Raw genomic sequence first — 17,718 nt, 5'->3', positions numbered from 1 at the left:
GATAGAGTTTACGTATTTTCACGGACGGAACCAAGTTGCTTGGTAGATTTTCCAGTAACGCATTCCACCAAACTTCCCACTCGCGCTTTCCTTTCTTATACGATCTTTTCTTTATCCTATCCCTTTTCAGTAAAATAACGATAAAGAAAAAATTGACATTAGTATAAGTTACTTATTATTCAATTTTAACATAAAAAATATAATAAATTTTTTATAGATATTTTTATAGATATACAAGAATAATTTTCTTTGAATATTTGATAAGACTATGTATTTCACATTTACGTTACAGATACAGCACTTGAAAGTTAAATATTCAAAAATATGTAAATGTGCGACAAAGATCGTGTAATAAATTGATGACGGCAAAGAACGAATAAAATCAGTGTCAGGAGAATTTTCATGCAAATCGAAAAGTCAATGACGAGATGTGCCTCGAGGCTCACCGATAAAAAAATAAGACCTGACTTACGCATGAAATATGAATTTTTTTAAATCTAATTTTTTATGTTTTAAACTGCAATTTACAATTTATAATAAAATTTAATTATGCAGAACCTAAGAACTTTATACATAAATTTTCTTTTTACCAAAATTTTTATAAAAGAATATCTACATGCTAATTGCAAACACGAACTAAATTACAATATTGATATCATTACTGTAATTATTATCGGCACGAGCAAATTTAATAATTAGCAATCAAGAGTTCTGATAGAGAACGGTAGAAGAAAGAGCTGTATAAGCATTATGTGGAAAATTTGCGTTATGACATGACCCCATTTAACCCTGATGCACGGACATTAGCGTTAAGAAGCGGTTAAAAATTTTGTGCGCGTGCCATTCGCCAATAAGTGACAAGTGTGTATCAGTAAACGCTTGTTTATCAAGATTAGTTTCGTCACGAGGTCAACCGCGGTGTATTTTCGTCAATTTTGCGTCCAATTATTTTCTGCAGCTTTATTGCAACCTGATATTTAAGTACCCTCATATTTTCGGAGAAAGGGTGTCGCGCTACAAAGCTGACCTGATTTCGCAACCACGCGATATTACACCGTCGTTGTAGATTTATATTACAAAAATAGCATGTGCAGATCCTCAATAGCCGCGAGACAAACAAATGATCGCATGAGTAACGTGAATTGTGGGAGGAATTGTTCGAACGTAAACGATATCGCGAAAATATTGCATTAACAGACTACAGTAATTATCGTAAATTAAAGATAAATACATTATTTGCGAACGCATCGCACAATTTGTATTTTCCTCGTAAATATAAAGGGTTTCATAGATTGGAACATATAACGCGTGCACAACGTATACGTATCGCGGTGTCATTCGTATTACCCGTGAATGCATTAGATCGGTTATAATTATATATCATTTTCGTGAAAATGCGGCGGATACAATCCCATATACCCAGCCTGATTATGAAATATTAATACAAAATTCAATCGTGCATTCCAATATTAACGATCCTATGTAAGGCCCTTAAATTAGCATTCACGTATTGAAAAGTTATGTGTGTTTAATATTTTAAACGATGAGCCATTATTTAGCGGCGATGATGTATTAAATTCATCAATCTACACAAATTAATTGCGCGTTCAATGATTCCGTTATCTACTTCGTTTAATGTTTGGAGTGAATAAAGCGCGAACGCGCGCGTTACAAACTGAATTGGAATTATTTATCCGCAGCACGTACAAGTGCTCCATTTCGACGTTCGTAATTACATATCCATGAAAGAAGAAATTGCATAATTTCCATCGAAATGTTGACGAGAAAATTCAGACAGATTAAAATAATGAAACCAGGAATTTAAAGTTTTTATTTATTTACATTTCATTGCATTTAATCCGCACAACGCCAACAGAAAAACCATGTAAATAAATAAATAAAAGATATATATTAGTTCGTTTTATGCGAGACTAAAAAAAAAAAGACGGAAATACATCAACGAAAAATATATCGGTTTCAATTAAATATGCATTTCTGATTATATAATACAAATCTCGGAGGGGATGTTATTTTTCATAAATTTTCATGGATTCGCTCATCGCCATTAAAACGAGAATCACAATAATTTAAATAATCATTTTATTTTTAAAAAAGCTCTCGTTTATCGTCGCGTCGCGTGATGAACTTTGTTCATGCGCGCTGCATTCATGCGTGCGATGCCAAGTGCACTATCGACGGTCTCCACTTTCGTAATACCGGTATCGTCCCGCCGCACTTTGCGAGCATTCTCCGTTTCAATGCGGTGAAAGTGCTCACGCGTGGCAAAAGTCAAGTTGAATGGCATGAGAATGAAAGCGCAGCGGCAAACGCGGTAACGCCCACAACACACAATCATCAATGCAGCGTGTCCCACGAGGAATGTCTTTCATTGCCGTGCGAGATAATTTCTATATAACGCGGCACGCATTATACTGTAAATTGCACCAGCCTCTGTGCATTAAGCAACTGAGGATAAAGAATTATCTTTTTATCGCAACTGACGAAATTCCTATTGCAGTATAACGTTACGTAAGTGCGCACTTGAAAGCACTGGAAAAAAAGGTGTGGATAGTTGCCGTTTTAAATTTAATTTGTTTTAATGATACTTTCTCGCATACACTTACATCTAACGTAATAATAAAAGAATTGAAGCAGAAATGCGTTGCATTTTCCTCACCTCTGAACGACTGAAATTTCGAAGCACGTTTATGACGATGACGCACCGGCTGGAGCGAATGGCTGCGTGCAGAGGGCGAAGGGACCGAATTAATCAGACGCAGCTGGGAATGAATCGAATTAATTATTGCAATTACGGCAATTAACGAACGCCGACGGCGGCCGTACGTGATTCTCTCGCTAACAAGATATGCGCGAATACGAAGAGCTTTATAATGCAAAGACCGTGGAGAGATTCAAGATGAATTCTAGGAGATTTCGGAAGGATATTTAGAAAATAGGTAATACTTACTCCAACTTTAATGCGACTTTTAAAATAGTTGCTATCATTTAGCTGTCAAAACATTTTAATTATCTCTATTTGTGAAAATGATTTTTAGAAAATTATAAATATTAAACTAAATTACTTTTATAAATTATTGTAGAAGATTAAAAATTATTTTATCTTTTATATATACATATAAAAGATTTATATATTTCTGTAATATTATAGAGATAAAATTTATTTTCATTAAAATTACACACAAATTTAATTATGCATTAATTTTTCCGTCAATTTCAATGCTTCGTTATTTCAATATTTCCTTATTTTATTCTGTTTAATTTTTAATATATTAAATATAAAAATGATTTCATGAGACTTTATTATTCGATGCATATTTGAAAATTCTATTTAAAGGAGTCAGCACGCCATATGCTTTTGGAAATATAAAGAAATGCATAGAAGATATCTCTAAATATAAAACGTGTTAAGAAGCAAAATACAAAGCGTATCTCGTAGACTAGATTAGCATAAAATGTGCCATACAAATATTCGAGCTAGCAGAAAATGTGAACATCTTCAGTTTAGAGAAACGAAATAAAGATTCATTCGTCGTTTGTATTCATCAAGACAGAAGGGACAATATTGACTTATGAAATTGGTTCATTATATATACAAAAGAGGTCGACAACTTTATCGGCTGTAACGCCAATTTAGAAAGTGGATCATCGTTTTCCAAGCTGCAAGTCATTTTAATTACGAAGATTCGCGGATTATTCTGTTTCACAGCGGATCGAAATAACTTTGATAAGAGAAAACTCTTACGGTTTTCTCATGTCTCACAGACTTGAAGATATGGCATAAGAGAGGAATCGCACATTTTAAAATATATTTAGAAGAAGAAATGATAATATAGAAAAGAATATTTCACAATATATATTTAAAGATCAGATATACTGAAACTTATCAAGCGTATTTTACATCAACAATAGATTTAGTTAATATAAGAGATGGACAAATTAATGGAATCGACTGTGCTCGAACTCAGGATCCTTTCTATTAAACTGCGACTAATATCTATTAATTTCTTACGATTCCTTTTATTATTAATTATTAATATCGAGCGGTTTATCTTTGTCATAATCAATTTCATTTGAGCCATCGAAGCTCGCCATATTCAGTCACTTTTCCATCTCCATTTCTTCGACATTTAAAGCTTCAAAAGGTATATTTCTGTTTGTACACGCGAATCTATTCCCCCACTTCGACAAAAGTCTCTTAATACACGTCGTCTACGGGATAAAATGATCGCTAAAGTTCGTTACAAAGTAACGATAGAGTTTAACAACGAGAGGGTATTGTTTAAAAAGCAAAAGAAAAGTTTCGTTCATTAGTAGCGTAAAAATTAAAAGGCGAGGCTAACTCTGCGATAAGGATTTAAACGGCAATTGGATAAAGAATTGAAGAAATAATGCAATTTCTATAAATTCAAATTATGTACATATATACTACGATTTAAATCTATCTTGACAAACAATTTATTACGTCGAATTTCCTTTGACATGGGCATCGGATGATCAATTTCTTTTGATTAATATGATAAACCGATGGCACAACCGGATAATTTATTCAGATCAGATTTATTCAATTGTAACTGTCATCATTCAGCAATTGATAGGCTCTTTCAAAATTGCAAAAAAAAAAAACAAAAGCACTCGTATTATATTATTTAATTGTAACTTAACACAATATCTCATACGACTCAAGCGGTCAACAATTTTAATTTTTTTTTTAAATTAAGCTTATTCTCATGACATTTCCAAAATAAATATAAGTACGTGTAAAAAAAAGATACTTTGTTATTATAATATTACTGTTCAAAATTTTGCTCAAACATAGCACTGCTCATTCAAATATAATTTTCCGATTAATCTGACATTTCTATTAATAAAATGACTTCTGCTGTCCATTATACAAATTTCTATGTGTGCTTCTGAAACGTAGAGTCTCATTGTCTATTGTACTGAGTATATGTATATATTTAAACTGAATATATGTATATAATTTAAAGTTAGATATTATGTTTAATTTATAATCAGCAAGTAGAATCGGCAAGTGCAAATGTCGCTCGAAGATATATTCCAGCCTGTTGCAGTGCTGCACAAAGCCATGACAAGGCAAACATTTACTGGAAGAAAGATAGTGTAGATAGTGTAGATAGTGTGTCGATGAATAGAGAGAGAGAGAGAGAGAGAGAGAGAGAGAGAGACGGGGGAGGGGCGAAAAAGGGGGAGCAATGCACAATTTACACGTGTAAATGCAAACAACCAATTAGGGTGAGACCTTTGATGTAGAAACGAGCAAAGCTTGGGCATGCGCGCCACATATAGACTCAGTTGCCTTTGAAAAATGCCACCTCGCTAATATTTTATAAATGGCTGCTGGCATCGGTCTCTGTCACATGTATATATAGACATATGGGTGGTGAACAGCGAAAGCAAAAAAAATTTCCGAGCTTTCACGGTTTACGACACTGTTTTCGACACTGTCATGAAAAGGCGTCACGTGAAACTGCGCTCAGAGTTCAACTGAATATTAATTTATTAACAACAATTTAATATCTCTCTCTCTATATATATATATATATATATATATATATATTTAACCTTATATAAATTTTATAAACATATATTAATTGAAGAAAAGATACAAATATAAAGCATTAAAATGTGTATCTATATATATAAAAAATAACATTTTGTAAATAAAAGAAATTTTGTTATTTTTATTTGTTAGTACAGGAAGAAAATATAAAAGGATACAGAAAGAAAATATAAAAAAATAATAAAATGTCTAATATTTTTTTTTTAATTGCATATTTTATTTGTCGCTTATTTAATTTTTTAAGTCTATTTATTTAAAATAAATATTAATATTAATATTTAGGTTAAATAAGAAACATGTTTTTACAAGCTTCATATTTATTTTACGATTAAAGTTAAAAGGGAAATGTCTTATATATCATAAAATAAATTAAAAAAATAACCCATTAGCACCTATACAAGAAAGTTTTCTTCCAACGAACAACTTTATAATAGAAAGTTGTATGAAAAAATTTTACTTTTAAAGGAAGTTTCATGACTTTAGGTTTCTGAGAAATATTACGAAAAACTTTTTCATAGAAAGCGTTTATATAAGTGTATGTAAGTTTACGTTTTGCTAGTCGATAATGGACTAATTAATTTCCGTTTTATTAAAAATATGTATATATCTTACACAAGGTAATTAGTATAAATATGCGCTATAAATTAAATGACATGTGTAAATCTAAGATTATATTTCAAATATCTTTGTTAATAATAAAAATCATATTAAAAATAGTACCTTAATTTTATTTTGATACTTCAAATTAAGCGATTCCTTTAGATGTGATGATGCTTGAAATATTCTAAAAAGGCTTTAAAAAATTTTAAATGTATGAAAATAAAAACTTTGTTTAATTTACATACATATATCAGCACATATTTATATGCTATTCTTTGTTCGTTACTCCGTTTTTATACATGAATTCGAGATGAGCACGTGGATAAAGGAAGCTAGCCGTGCAGCAAGCAAACTATCAGTATCATAGTACTTGTTTTCGTATGCAGAGGCAAGAATGTTAACGTTTCTGAAATTGTTGCTAACTGGAACCCGTTGATGAAGCGCCACTTGGGTTAGAAGCACATAAATATGCACATGGGAACGAGCACAAAGGGCACAAAATTACCAGACTCTCTCCCTTTACCGTGTTTTCTACACTTTCATTGCGAATGACCGCGCTCGTGAGAAACTAGCTGACTGTGTACCACACGCGTTGCAAATTCATTATAACAAATGAACAAACGTTTCTGTATACTATGCATTGGATAAAGTTCTTATATTAACGACATTTTATTATATTCAGAAACGATTTTCAACTTTTTACCAAAAATTATGAAAAATTTTTATCATAGATATTAATATAGAGATATTAATATAGACATTATCACAGAGACATTAACATTTTATTATTTATCATTTGTGAACAAATATTTTTTTTTTTATTAAAAATCTTTATTTTGTTTTAATAACCTACATCTATTTATCGCTGTTAATAAAAATGCATCAAACTGCTCTGTTTAAAATAAAAACAAATTAATATTTTATAATGCAAGAAAAATTATAATCTTTCAGAAAAATCACTCTTGTGCGCTCGTGTTGCTTGAAAATATATACATACGAAATATACGAAAGGAAGAAATATCTATTCCTTTTTCATGTTTGTAACATTTACGATTTTTTGTCGAAAATGGAAGTGATATGTTAGGTCATAAAGTCCTATACAGCTACATTCCATATCGCAGTCATGCCAAACCAGTGCGCAAACGTTGATGTAAGTCGCAAACCGAGTTTAATTTTTGAAAGTAACATCAATATCTAAAACTTTCTACTTATCGAAGCGTAACGTCTTATTAAGAGCGCAAAGATAGAAATAGCATTTCAACTATGATTCTCCGAGATCTCTACATCCGAAATCAATATTGTTATCAATCAATGTCGAGACACTGCGCGCAAATCGAAACAAGGAATCATTAAAAGATACATTCGAATTAGTTTATTACAATTTTCGAAAGCAAGTAAATCTGTGATCCTCGCTTCCGTTTATATTTTGAGAACTTCTCTCTTTATTAACGAATTCAAGTTTCCGCGAACTGTAGACTTGTTTCAATCTAGTTACAAGACTGCTATTGCATGCGAGACTAGAAAGACAAATTACAGGTGTGGTTCAGTTGGGTTAAAAGGCCAATGCTGAAAGAGTGACTAATGAAATAATCGTAGGAAGTTGAATGAAAGGATATGTTCATCAAGTATTGACAATGATAAAAGGCAGACGGTCTTTTGATGGAAATAACGTACGTAGACGTGAAATGCTTTAACTTACGAGCTTAATACATTCGTTCACGTCCGTTAACGAATTACCAAAGATAACACGTCAATGGCTCTGTAATATTACAAAGAGAATTCCAATATGCGCAATTACGTCGAGGACTGGCATCCCACGCTTCAGTATTGACGCAAAAGCTCGCGTATAACAATCTCTTACTTAAGTTAAGCACTCCACTCGCATTACTTCCAAGGATGAAAATAGTAAATTGCAAGCTCACGATTTGCGCATACTTAAGAAGTGCACGTGGGGTTTGTTTCGCGAGTTTACACTTTTCTAAATTATACTGCTTTCAGAAGCAAGCACTTTTCATCTCTCGACACGTTTTTATACGTTTTAATACCTTTTCGCTTTTTCATGATTTATTTAGATCCATCAAGTATTTGTGCTGCGGTATTCAATGATTGTATCCGGAAAATAAGAGCATATGTGTGGGCTATGGATAAACCTCTAGATTGAGAGCTCCATTTCCAGCGTCGATACCGATGCCGAAATTCAATAAGGCCGCGTAACTGCAAACGGGCTTTTATACAACATCACTGCGGTTCCTCTGGCACGCAGCCAAATTTTGAACGCTACACAGCGAAAATTTCACCGCTTTCTGTGGGATGGCTCACCACCAGCTACGATCTCCCGAGAGGAATCGCCCCACGGTCGAATAGCGACAATATCGATGGATCTCTCCTCGCCGGTTAATTCTAGCTTTTTTTTTTCATTTAGTCGTATACGGGCGACACGGGATTAATTATCGGTAACGAGGAAGCGCTATTAATTACAAGGGACATACAAGACCGTCAAAATTCGAATGCGTTGCAGTTTGCTGAAAATTGAACGAATTTCTCTCAATAAAAACTCGATTTAAAGCTTACATAATTATATGTTTTCAAATTGGACCGATAAAAGGAAAACTTGAAATGAAAATTATATTTCCAGCTTTTCCAGCTCGTTAAATGTCTAATAACCCTCTTAGAAGCTTAAATAAAGCCTCTCTCGTAAACAAGAATCATTACGTATTATATATCTGCAACAGGAAATAGATGGGAAATATACATCATACGAAACTGATATGCATGAGAGAATTAACTCCTCAAGCATATATTTCTGCCTGTCCACGCATCTATTTATGTAAAGCAGATGTAACACAGAAATTGATCGGATCAATTCGTAACATATCCGGAAACGTAAAATGCATACGCGTATAGGATCGAATTTCAACTATTTGCGGATAGTCTACGCCCGCAGCGAGAGATGTGCAATACTCGCAAGTGCTTTATCAATATAATATCGCCGTTCTATAAAAAAATATTGCCGATTGTAATCATCGAAGCAGATATCGCTCACTGAATCGACTCGCAAATAACAAGCACGACCGGATATGAAAAACATTCGGGAAGAGTTAATAACCGAGATTATCGAGTAAAACCGAGGAAAAGGCACAGATCACGCAGCGTCACGTGATAAAATAGCGATTCATTGGCAAAAAAGAGATATATTCAACTAGGCGGTACGGTTTCGATGGATAAAATTGGTATATAAAATACCACACACGCGAACTAATGTATCTATTATCCAGCCAAATGCAGTAGTGATTGCTAAATTTGCTTCATATTTCATTCGCGAGAAGGTAATTTTTTTTTTTTTTTTGAAACATCCATCTCGTCACATTTTAACTTTCGACTCAGTCGTTAATTAATTTGCTGTTTGCACTGCACATTATTATTCTATGCCGCTCGCAATTTTTTTTCCTCTGTTCCCGACCGAATCTGCTAATAACATCGTATCGAGGAAAAGAGTAAGAAAAATGTTATTTTATAAAAGAGAGTTTTTAATCTGCGCTCTATAAATTTGATAGTGCGCATTGTTTCTCGCACGCGCGTTGTGTATGGGTACAAACAATTTTTAAAATAAATTTTATTCTGATGATATATCCAATGTACCCTTTTGCATCGTATATTTTATTACATAATTATACATTTGTACGATGCGTAAAAATGAAAAATGCCAATGAGTGAAATACTGTATTTTTATTTGCTTGACTTTTTTTGAAGAACTATTACATGTAATATCATGTCAACAATTGCATGGATGTGTCAACAGAATATGTCAACAAAAGAATTTAAAAAAGAGAAAGAGAGATATTAAAAAAAATTAACTGTCATTCTATTTAGAAATGTACAACACTAAAGTTTTTTCAAAGTGTCTAATATAAACTAATAACGTTTCACTCACAAATCTACTTCATCATTTCAGCGTATTGATATTTCTCATTACACTTTTGGAATTCATGTAATTGGAATTAAATGTAAATCTGCCTATAAAAAAATTAATAAAATTGATAAATCTATATCCGCAATAAGGATCAATCCATGTTAATCAGTGTTAGCTGTAACATTTAGCTTCTTATCTGATGCAATTATTTTTTGCCTGTTAGACCGGAACAAAAGATTTCGTGGAAGATTTCGCTTATTATTTCGCTAAAGAATAAATGCATTCCGGGAAAATTGTGTTTCGCTCTATGATATCGCGGATATCGGTGTAGCGCCGCGATAACGCGCAATTAACGCTGTAAGGGTTCGACGGGCATCACGCGTGGAAAGTGAAATCAACGAGACGACGCGCCGTTACGGGTCAATGCTCTCCTCCATGTGTGCACGGATAGGAAGATTCCGGCCGCGATGTGCACGTCGCAGATCGTATGTATAATCACATGCAGGAAAAGGTGCATAATGACATAGTGTCGCGCACCTGTATGACGCGACGTGACTTTATCTCGCGGAAAGTAGTGGTCTGCACTTTTACGTACGCGTCGTTGCACGATAATGTCAGTTGTTTGACCCTTATTCAAGCGCACGAATAAGCACGAATAACTTCTCTACACGCTCGTTACTAAGTATCTTAAAATTAGAATGGATGATGTCATTTCTGCGCTTGACAAAAGAACCTACGTTCATTTGGATAGAAATCGAAAAAACGCAATGGGACCGAATGAATAATCACAAGAAAAGTCACAAGAATGTATATCACGTGGATTATTACAAAAATGAATATGCGGTTTATTTTCTGCTGATCTGAAAATCTCTTAAATGTCCATCGCAGCTGTCATATTCAATGACATCGTTAAAGCTGTATCTGCGATATTTATGCGGAAACTGACTATGCTGAAAAACCTTTTGTACATAGCTGAGATCTTGTTTACAGATGAATACACGTCCAAGGAACAAGATACGCGGTTAATGCAACGTAGAAACTTACGAAGAGGGGGAGAGGGGTGGGCTGACACTCCGAAAGTTTCGCCGAGTGCTACGAAGGCTATTTAACAACTGCTGAACTTCCAGTCTCGAAAGTTAAAAGTTGCTCCGTCCCGGCGGTCGGCACTTTAAACTGAATCTTATGCGATTCATGTCATCGCCGTGTGAAAATGACATACTTCGGATGTCCGTCCTCGACTCTTGACATCCGGTTATCTCTACTCGAGCTGTTTCAATGTCTTCTTCGTTTACCCGTTCGTTGGTCGATTATCTTTCGTCAAATAAAAATGTAATACGCCGCACTGTATTCTCGCAATATCCTGAAGCGAAGTGCTTCATTATTCCCTCCACCTCCGCAGAGCCGTAGCGAAATTTCGGGATAATGAACCCGAGTGCATCGCATACACTTGTTCGGATTGCACTTCCGCTCCACGCAATACATGTATCGCCCCGTGTACACGTACGGGGCGCAAAGAATAGCGCTAAGAAATCTTGGCGAATTCAGCGAAGCGATAGAAATCCTATCCTACCGTAACTGGCATAATGCGACGGCGTTCCAGCCGGGCTACCATGGAATATTGCAAATCGTTAATATATGCGTCATCCTCGGGACATAATTATACCATCGCGACGGCAAAACACGGGGAGAAAGACGGGGAGAGGGGGAGGAGAGAGAGAGAGAGAGAGAGAGAGAGAGAGAGAGAGAGAGAGTCGCTTATATATGCGTCGCATCAAACTTGGAGAACGGGTCAATGGTCTGTGAATTGCCGGCAAGATAGGAGTTCGCAATAGTCGTTTCGTAACGGTTACGTCGCGTTGCACTTCACGACACGCCGGTACAACCGACCTATCTGACGATCGCGAGAACGGAAACGTTTTTGAGACTATGTGAATATCGAAACTGTAGCGACACTATGCGAATTCGGTATGCGCGAGCAAAATGATTGTTCCAGAAATTGCCACTTTCAGAAATGTCGAGATGGCTATGTACGCGTGACGCTGGCGCGAGATTATTTATTTCCTTTGCATTAGACGGGGAATTGTAAAAATAATTACTTTATAAGTCTCTAGATTGTCGTTGTGCGGGGCAATAATCCTATAACAAAATAGATAACTCATAATATGGACCGAGGAGAAACAAAATTTTAAAATGGAGCCAATCTTTATTCACTACTTATAAACTTTGTTGTAATTTCTACTGAAAAAAACCAATATATTTTTCTTTTTAATATTGTGTGAAGACAGAGCCTTCAATTCAATTCAATTCAATTTCTTATATCCCGAATAAAATATGTTTGCGATACTGTTCGCGATATTCAATAAAACCACTATTATATATAAATATCACGTTATACAATGCCAGTGGCAATGCCGTATATTTCTGATATATCTCTTCCATTCTGATATATCTCACATTAGCTCCAACGGAATTGTCGTTTGGAGTAACGATACCTTTGCTTATCATGTTTCCAGCTATTATAGCCTTAACGCATTACCTTCCGCGGGAATTGCGGGAGGAGACACTAAGAGGTGCGGTAGAGATTATCTGCAATGTTCCTAAATTTCTGAAGTAATATCTCGAGAAATAACCGGAGGTAAGAGTGCCATGACTTTACAGAGAATAATACAAATAATAATAACCGTACAAAATTCGCCGTCACGAGCTCCATTATCGTACCTCTTCAAGACGTTACCTGGCAATATCGAAACTCACGGTGGAGTTTCCAGACCATATGCCTCTCTCGATTCGGGTAGATCCCTCGGAAACGGCAAAACGCGATCGTATATTCACGATGTAAATGTTTAAAGAGCGCCTTGCGACGTTACGGTAATTTTCGCGCGGATTAGAAATAATGTTCGCAAGAGCGACGGCAATTACGAACAGATCCTATCCTTGCGAGAGAAGAGAATCGTATTGTTCTTTTCACAAGAATAAACGACAGGTAACTCGAGAGTGTCGTATGATGACAAAAGTGTTACGCGATGGTCGAGCTAATTTCTGCCACCATTTGAAAATTAAACGATAGAGAAAATATTTATGAGCACTTTACTAAATTAGCTCCGTGCAAAATGTGCGTTATATAAAATTAAAATGCGTGGCGGATTGAATACACAATCCATTGCGAGCGTGACGACAAGACGACGTCCGAAAAATTATATTTATTCAAGTGAATTGCGAGTGTAGGCGTCCCTAGGCAGAAGATTAATTACTGCGAAGAGAATAAATTACGAAGTATATTAACCTAATTAAGTATTATATTTTTTTTTTTTATGAAATGGAAGAATTATTCTTCTATTATTTTAATATAATTTTATAACATGTTGCACTCTTAAGAAATTAAAAAAGCACATTAAATTAAAATGCTTTGGAAAGTTTGCATTACTTTTGCGATTATATTTTGTAAATAGTATCGATCACTTCTCGCATAATATTTAAAATGAAAAGAATAATGACTATAAATCCTTTCTCATTCTAGTATCTTGATGAATTTTCCACATCATACGAAGTCGGAAGCGCCCAAATTCACAGATAAATCAAATTAGAACTGAACATTCCTCTATTTTCGATTGCTCGCAGGAGATTGCCGCTTAAGATAGTTAGCGCAATTCGCTGTGCTGCGAGGTGAACTCGATTTGTACCTCTACGGATATAGTCGATCCGAGTAACTCTCCGTAATTTCATGCTGTCGACAAATACTGTTGGATCTCGTGAAAACACGTATGTACCAACTCACCTAAAGACGCTCTCATCATAGGATAGCAGAATTCGTACTGGTTGACTGATGCTACGTTTTTTTACTTCGTGCGCTGGCTCGATGTGCACGCCGTGAATTATCTGAAAAATAAAAGCAAAATTGGATTAGTGTTCACGTGGAACTCGCGCAATTCAACACACACACACACACACACACACACACACACACACACACACACACACACACACATATATACACACACACACAAAACAGCTCATGGTTTATTAATAAATATGCAGATAAAATAACGCGCAACAGTTGAAATCGTGACAGTGCTTGAGACATAATTATATTTGTTTCGTTTGCATAAATAGCAAAGTAAAACAAACAATATTAAATTCATTATGCTCTGTAATCATATAGGTATCTATATGTACGCCGTACGGAGTTTCATTCTCATGAATATTTTTTTATTGTAAGAAATATTTTAACATGTTTGACCAATAATTATTTTTGTTTGCGATCAAACAATTCTATATATAACTATATATAACTAATTTTGACATTGTTTAGTTTGCTTTTACAAATGCCACATTAAAATCGATTCAGTAAATCCAATAAAAACATACGGATAAATTTCTATCTATTCCCGATATATCTGAATTTATCAAACGATCCTCCTTTGAGGACTTTCTCTCTACTACAGGATATAAATTCTTTTTTGATTTGTGGAGCATGAAGTTAAGCATAGATACGCTTGTGTAAAAGGTCAAAAAGACGAGATATCTTGCATTTGAAATTCAAAGTTCAGCATGATCGAGAGTCGTGAATGCTCACGTTAAAGTCTATTCCGCGCGATAATTGGTCGTCAAAAGTTAAGCTCGTTACCGACAGATCTTAATTGAAGATGCGCTAACTATATTGAATCGTGCCTGGTATTATGATATCAGCGGTGCGTGAACCTGATATGCTCTTCGATGATGCTTCAGGTTGCGAATTCTACGGTGCGGCGACTGCAATCTCGCGCTCGCAGGAATAGCAGCTTGCGGCAAAGGCCGCAGCCGCGTTTATAGAGGTTATAAGAGGGAAGAGACAGGTGCATAAACTAGGTATAAGTTCTGGTTAACTTCAACACTGTCGAGCTCCAGTCAGAAGTTGCGAGCGATAGAGCCACAGAACCGAAAGGAGGTAATGGATAAACGGGCGTGAAGAGAACTTAAACAAAGTGAGGTGCTACAACGAATTGCATTGTTCGCGACAGGGTACGAGACTTCATCGATTAGTTAACATTCTAATTTACAAGAACAAGATGAATGTGAAACAATGATAAATTGACGTGTTACATAAATCGAATTGCCGTATTTAATTGTGCAGTCCAATTACGGCGAGAACAGATTTAATTTATCAGGTTTAATATATATCGATTAATTCGGCACTTCGTAAGGAGCTTTCGCCGCAAGAAAGATTTGGCCTGGTGGGCCCGACACTTCGTTTAATAGAGCTCCATGTAATCGAGGAAGGTCACCGTTCGTTGCCTCGTCGCAATGGGCGTGCTTGTTAGAAATGCAATTATGCGAAGATCCACGTTAAGTTTTAATCCGATCCACTTTTATACTTGCGGAGAGTTTGCGTCCTGCGCGGAAAGCTTCTTAGTGATAATGCGATATCTTAAGAGGATAGGAGTGGCATTAACTGCGCCAGCCAAGGAACGCAGAGAGGACCACGAAGACCGGATCGAAGGTCGAAGTTAAGATGCAGCCGCGCTCAGGTATCACGTATATAGAAGATAACGGTAGCTAAACCACGCGCACTCCATCGTAACTTACAAACCACTCTAGCGAATAGTGCTCTCTTAATTATCAAACTTTAGACCGCTCCTAATTTCTATCCTTATACCCATGGTCTATTCAGTAATACGACGGGATGCGCGTGCCAATGTACTGCTCTCAATCAGGAAATATCTTCCACGTGAACGTTCTAACGTTAAAGTATTCAAATATTTAAATTGTGTATATTTATTATACGCGTACGTATGGACTCGTTAAAATTGAACTTTTACATGGCAATTAATTTCAGAGTTCTTAATAATGTTCATATTCATTTTCGTAAATTCATTTAATTAAATATTAATTACGTAAATTTTAACTAGATTGACGTCAATTAAATTAAATTAAATTTCGAGTTCATAACATCGACGCAGCTTTTAAAATACATTGTTTTATTGTACCCACACATAAGATAATAACGCAGAGATAATTATTGATAATGAGAATCGATGAAATATTAATTGTCCAATTCTGTTATATATGCATATGTTGCATCTATGTTAAAGAAGAATTCAATAAATATATTTAATATAATGACATTACTATCAATCCAAGAGACTAATCTTGGAAAGAAAATAATAAGATTAAGCAAGTGAACAATAAAGATAAAAGTGGGAAACAAGAAAATGGAAGTCTACAAATATCCCGCAGAGAAATTCTATAAGCCTCATCTATCTTTTGTTATTGACCTTAATTGAAGACCAGCCAGAATAGTCAGCACTAAGATGATTTCCTTTTTTTAGAGAATCAATATTTTCCAGTGCTATGTCCACTGGTCGTATAGCAACAGTAATGATGTAAACAAAAGGTGGTCAACTTTTTTGTCTTTTGCGTACCATTATGAATGTTTGAAATTTTTGGTGTGTGTAGTTTACCATAAAATTAAAAAAAAAAAAGGTAATCGTACTTTTTTCTCTTGTATTAAAAGCTTCCTTTGAAAAGGCTTCTTTCGTTTCGATAAAGTTTATTATCATTTTTTTTTCTTTTCATTTAACAGCGCTTTAGGCGTGTGTACTAATGGCATGTGTACACGTGCGGCAGGTTGACCACCTCTGATGTAAGCGATATTAACAAGCTATATAAAGTTTAACATTATTAAAATCGATACAATTATAATCAATAGTTTCAGAAACATTATAATAGTTTCTAAAATAATAAAAGATAAATATTATTCAAATATATAAAATTAAAAAACAAAAAAATGTTTGCACAAGTATATATCCATAGGCATAATCGTAGATTAAAATTACATTTCTTTTTTACAAGGAAATGCTTTTAGAATCATGAAAAAAATTGAAAAATATTTATAATATACATATATTTATCTATTTTATGTCCAATCTAAAAATACTAAATAATCTAAAAATTTAACATGTTTTTGCTTTATTTATTGTTATTCATTATTTGATAAAACCAATATTTCTTATCTCTTTGCATCTTTCTTCAGAATCCTGTGCGATAACATATTGATTAAGGATAGGAGCTAAAAGGATTGAGGTTCGTTCCTACAATTCACTTCAAAGGGAAAGACTTGCCTGTTACTCTCTAAGGAATAGAAAAGCAGCTACCATGTTTACTCACTCGTGCATTTCTGTAACCGACACGAGCCAGTCACATTTCACTATTCACATTTTCAGAATTAAATTATCTGCAGCAGAAGAAAGCACAAAATGCATAATAAGAATTTATAATAACAGAATACCTTTCGTTGTTTTCACATTGGACAATGTATAAATATAATGTTACCATAATACGTCATTTTAATAGCGATTGTTAATTATGACCGTACATATTTTTAGCGAAAATGGCGAGCAAGATAAAATATATCCAATACACGTTTGTACGAATGTATCTACTTTTCCGGGTGAGAAAGTGCCTCGATGCACTTCGATTTATCATACATCTACGCGTCGAAATAGGGATCGGAGGGGGATGAAGAGATCATGGAAACCGAGCAGGTGAGCAATTTCCGTGGTAGCCGTCTACCGTGATATACCCGTCTCTTTCGTACCGCATTTACACGCGGCACGATGGAAATTTTGTG

General features: G+C 34.8%; 1 protein-coding gene across 2 annotated transcripts in view; it reads right to left on the bottom strand.

Moving 5' to 3' along the window:
- Invadolysin (leishmanolysin-like peptidase, invadolysin) overlaps window positions 1-17,718 on the bottom strand; it is a 257,502-nt gene that overhangs the window by 124,271 nt on the left and 115,513 nt on the right. For both annotated transcript variants that reach the window (XM_011647322.3, XM_011647324.3), the window contains one exon: window positions 13,888-13,988. In XM_011647322.3, coding sequence (XP_011645624.2) covers window positions 13,888-13,988 — 101 coding nt within the window. The remainder of the gene's footprint in view (window positions 1-13,887; window positions 13,989-17,718) is intronic.

This window comes from Pogonomyrmex barbatus, unplaced genomic scaffold (genome assembly GCF_055798465.1).
Source record: "Pogonomyrmex barbatus isolate J1 unplaced genomic scaffold, ASM5579846v1 scaffold1, whole genome shotgun sequence".
Taxonomy (NCBI): domain Eukaryota; kingdom Metazoa; phylum Arthropoda; class Insecta; order Hymenoptera; family Formicidae; genus Pogonomyrmex; species Pogonomyrmex barbatus.
This window is presented reverse-complemented; position numbering and strand designations above follow the sequence as displayed.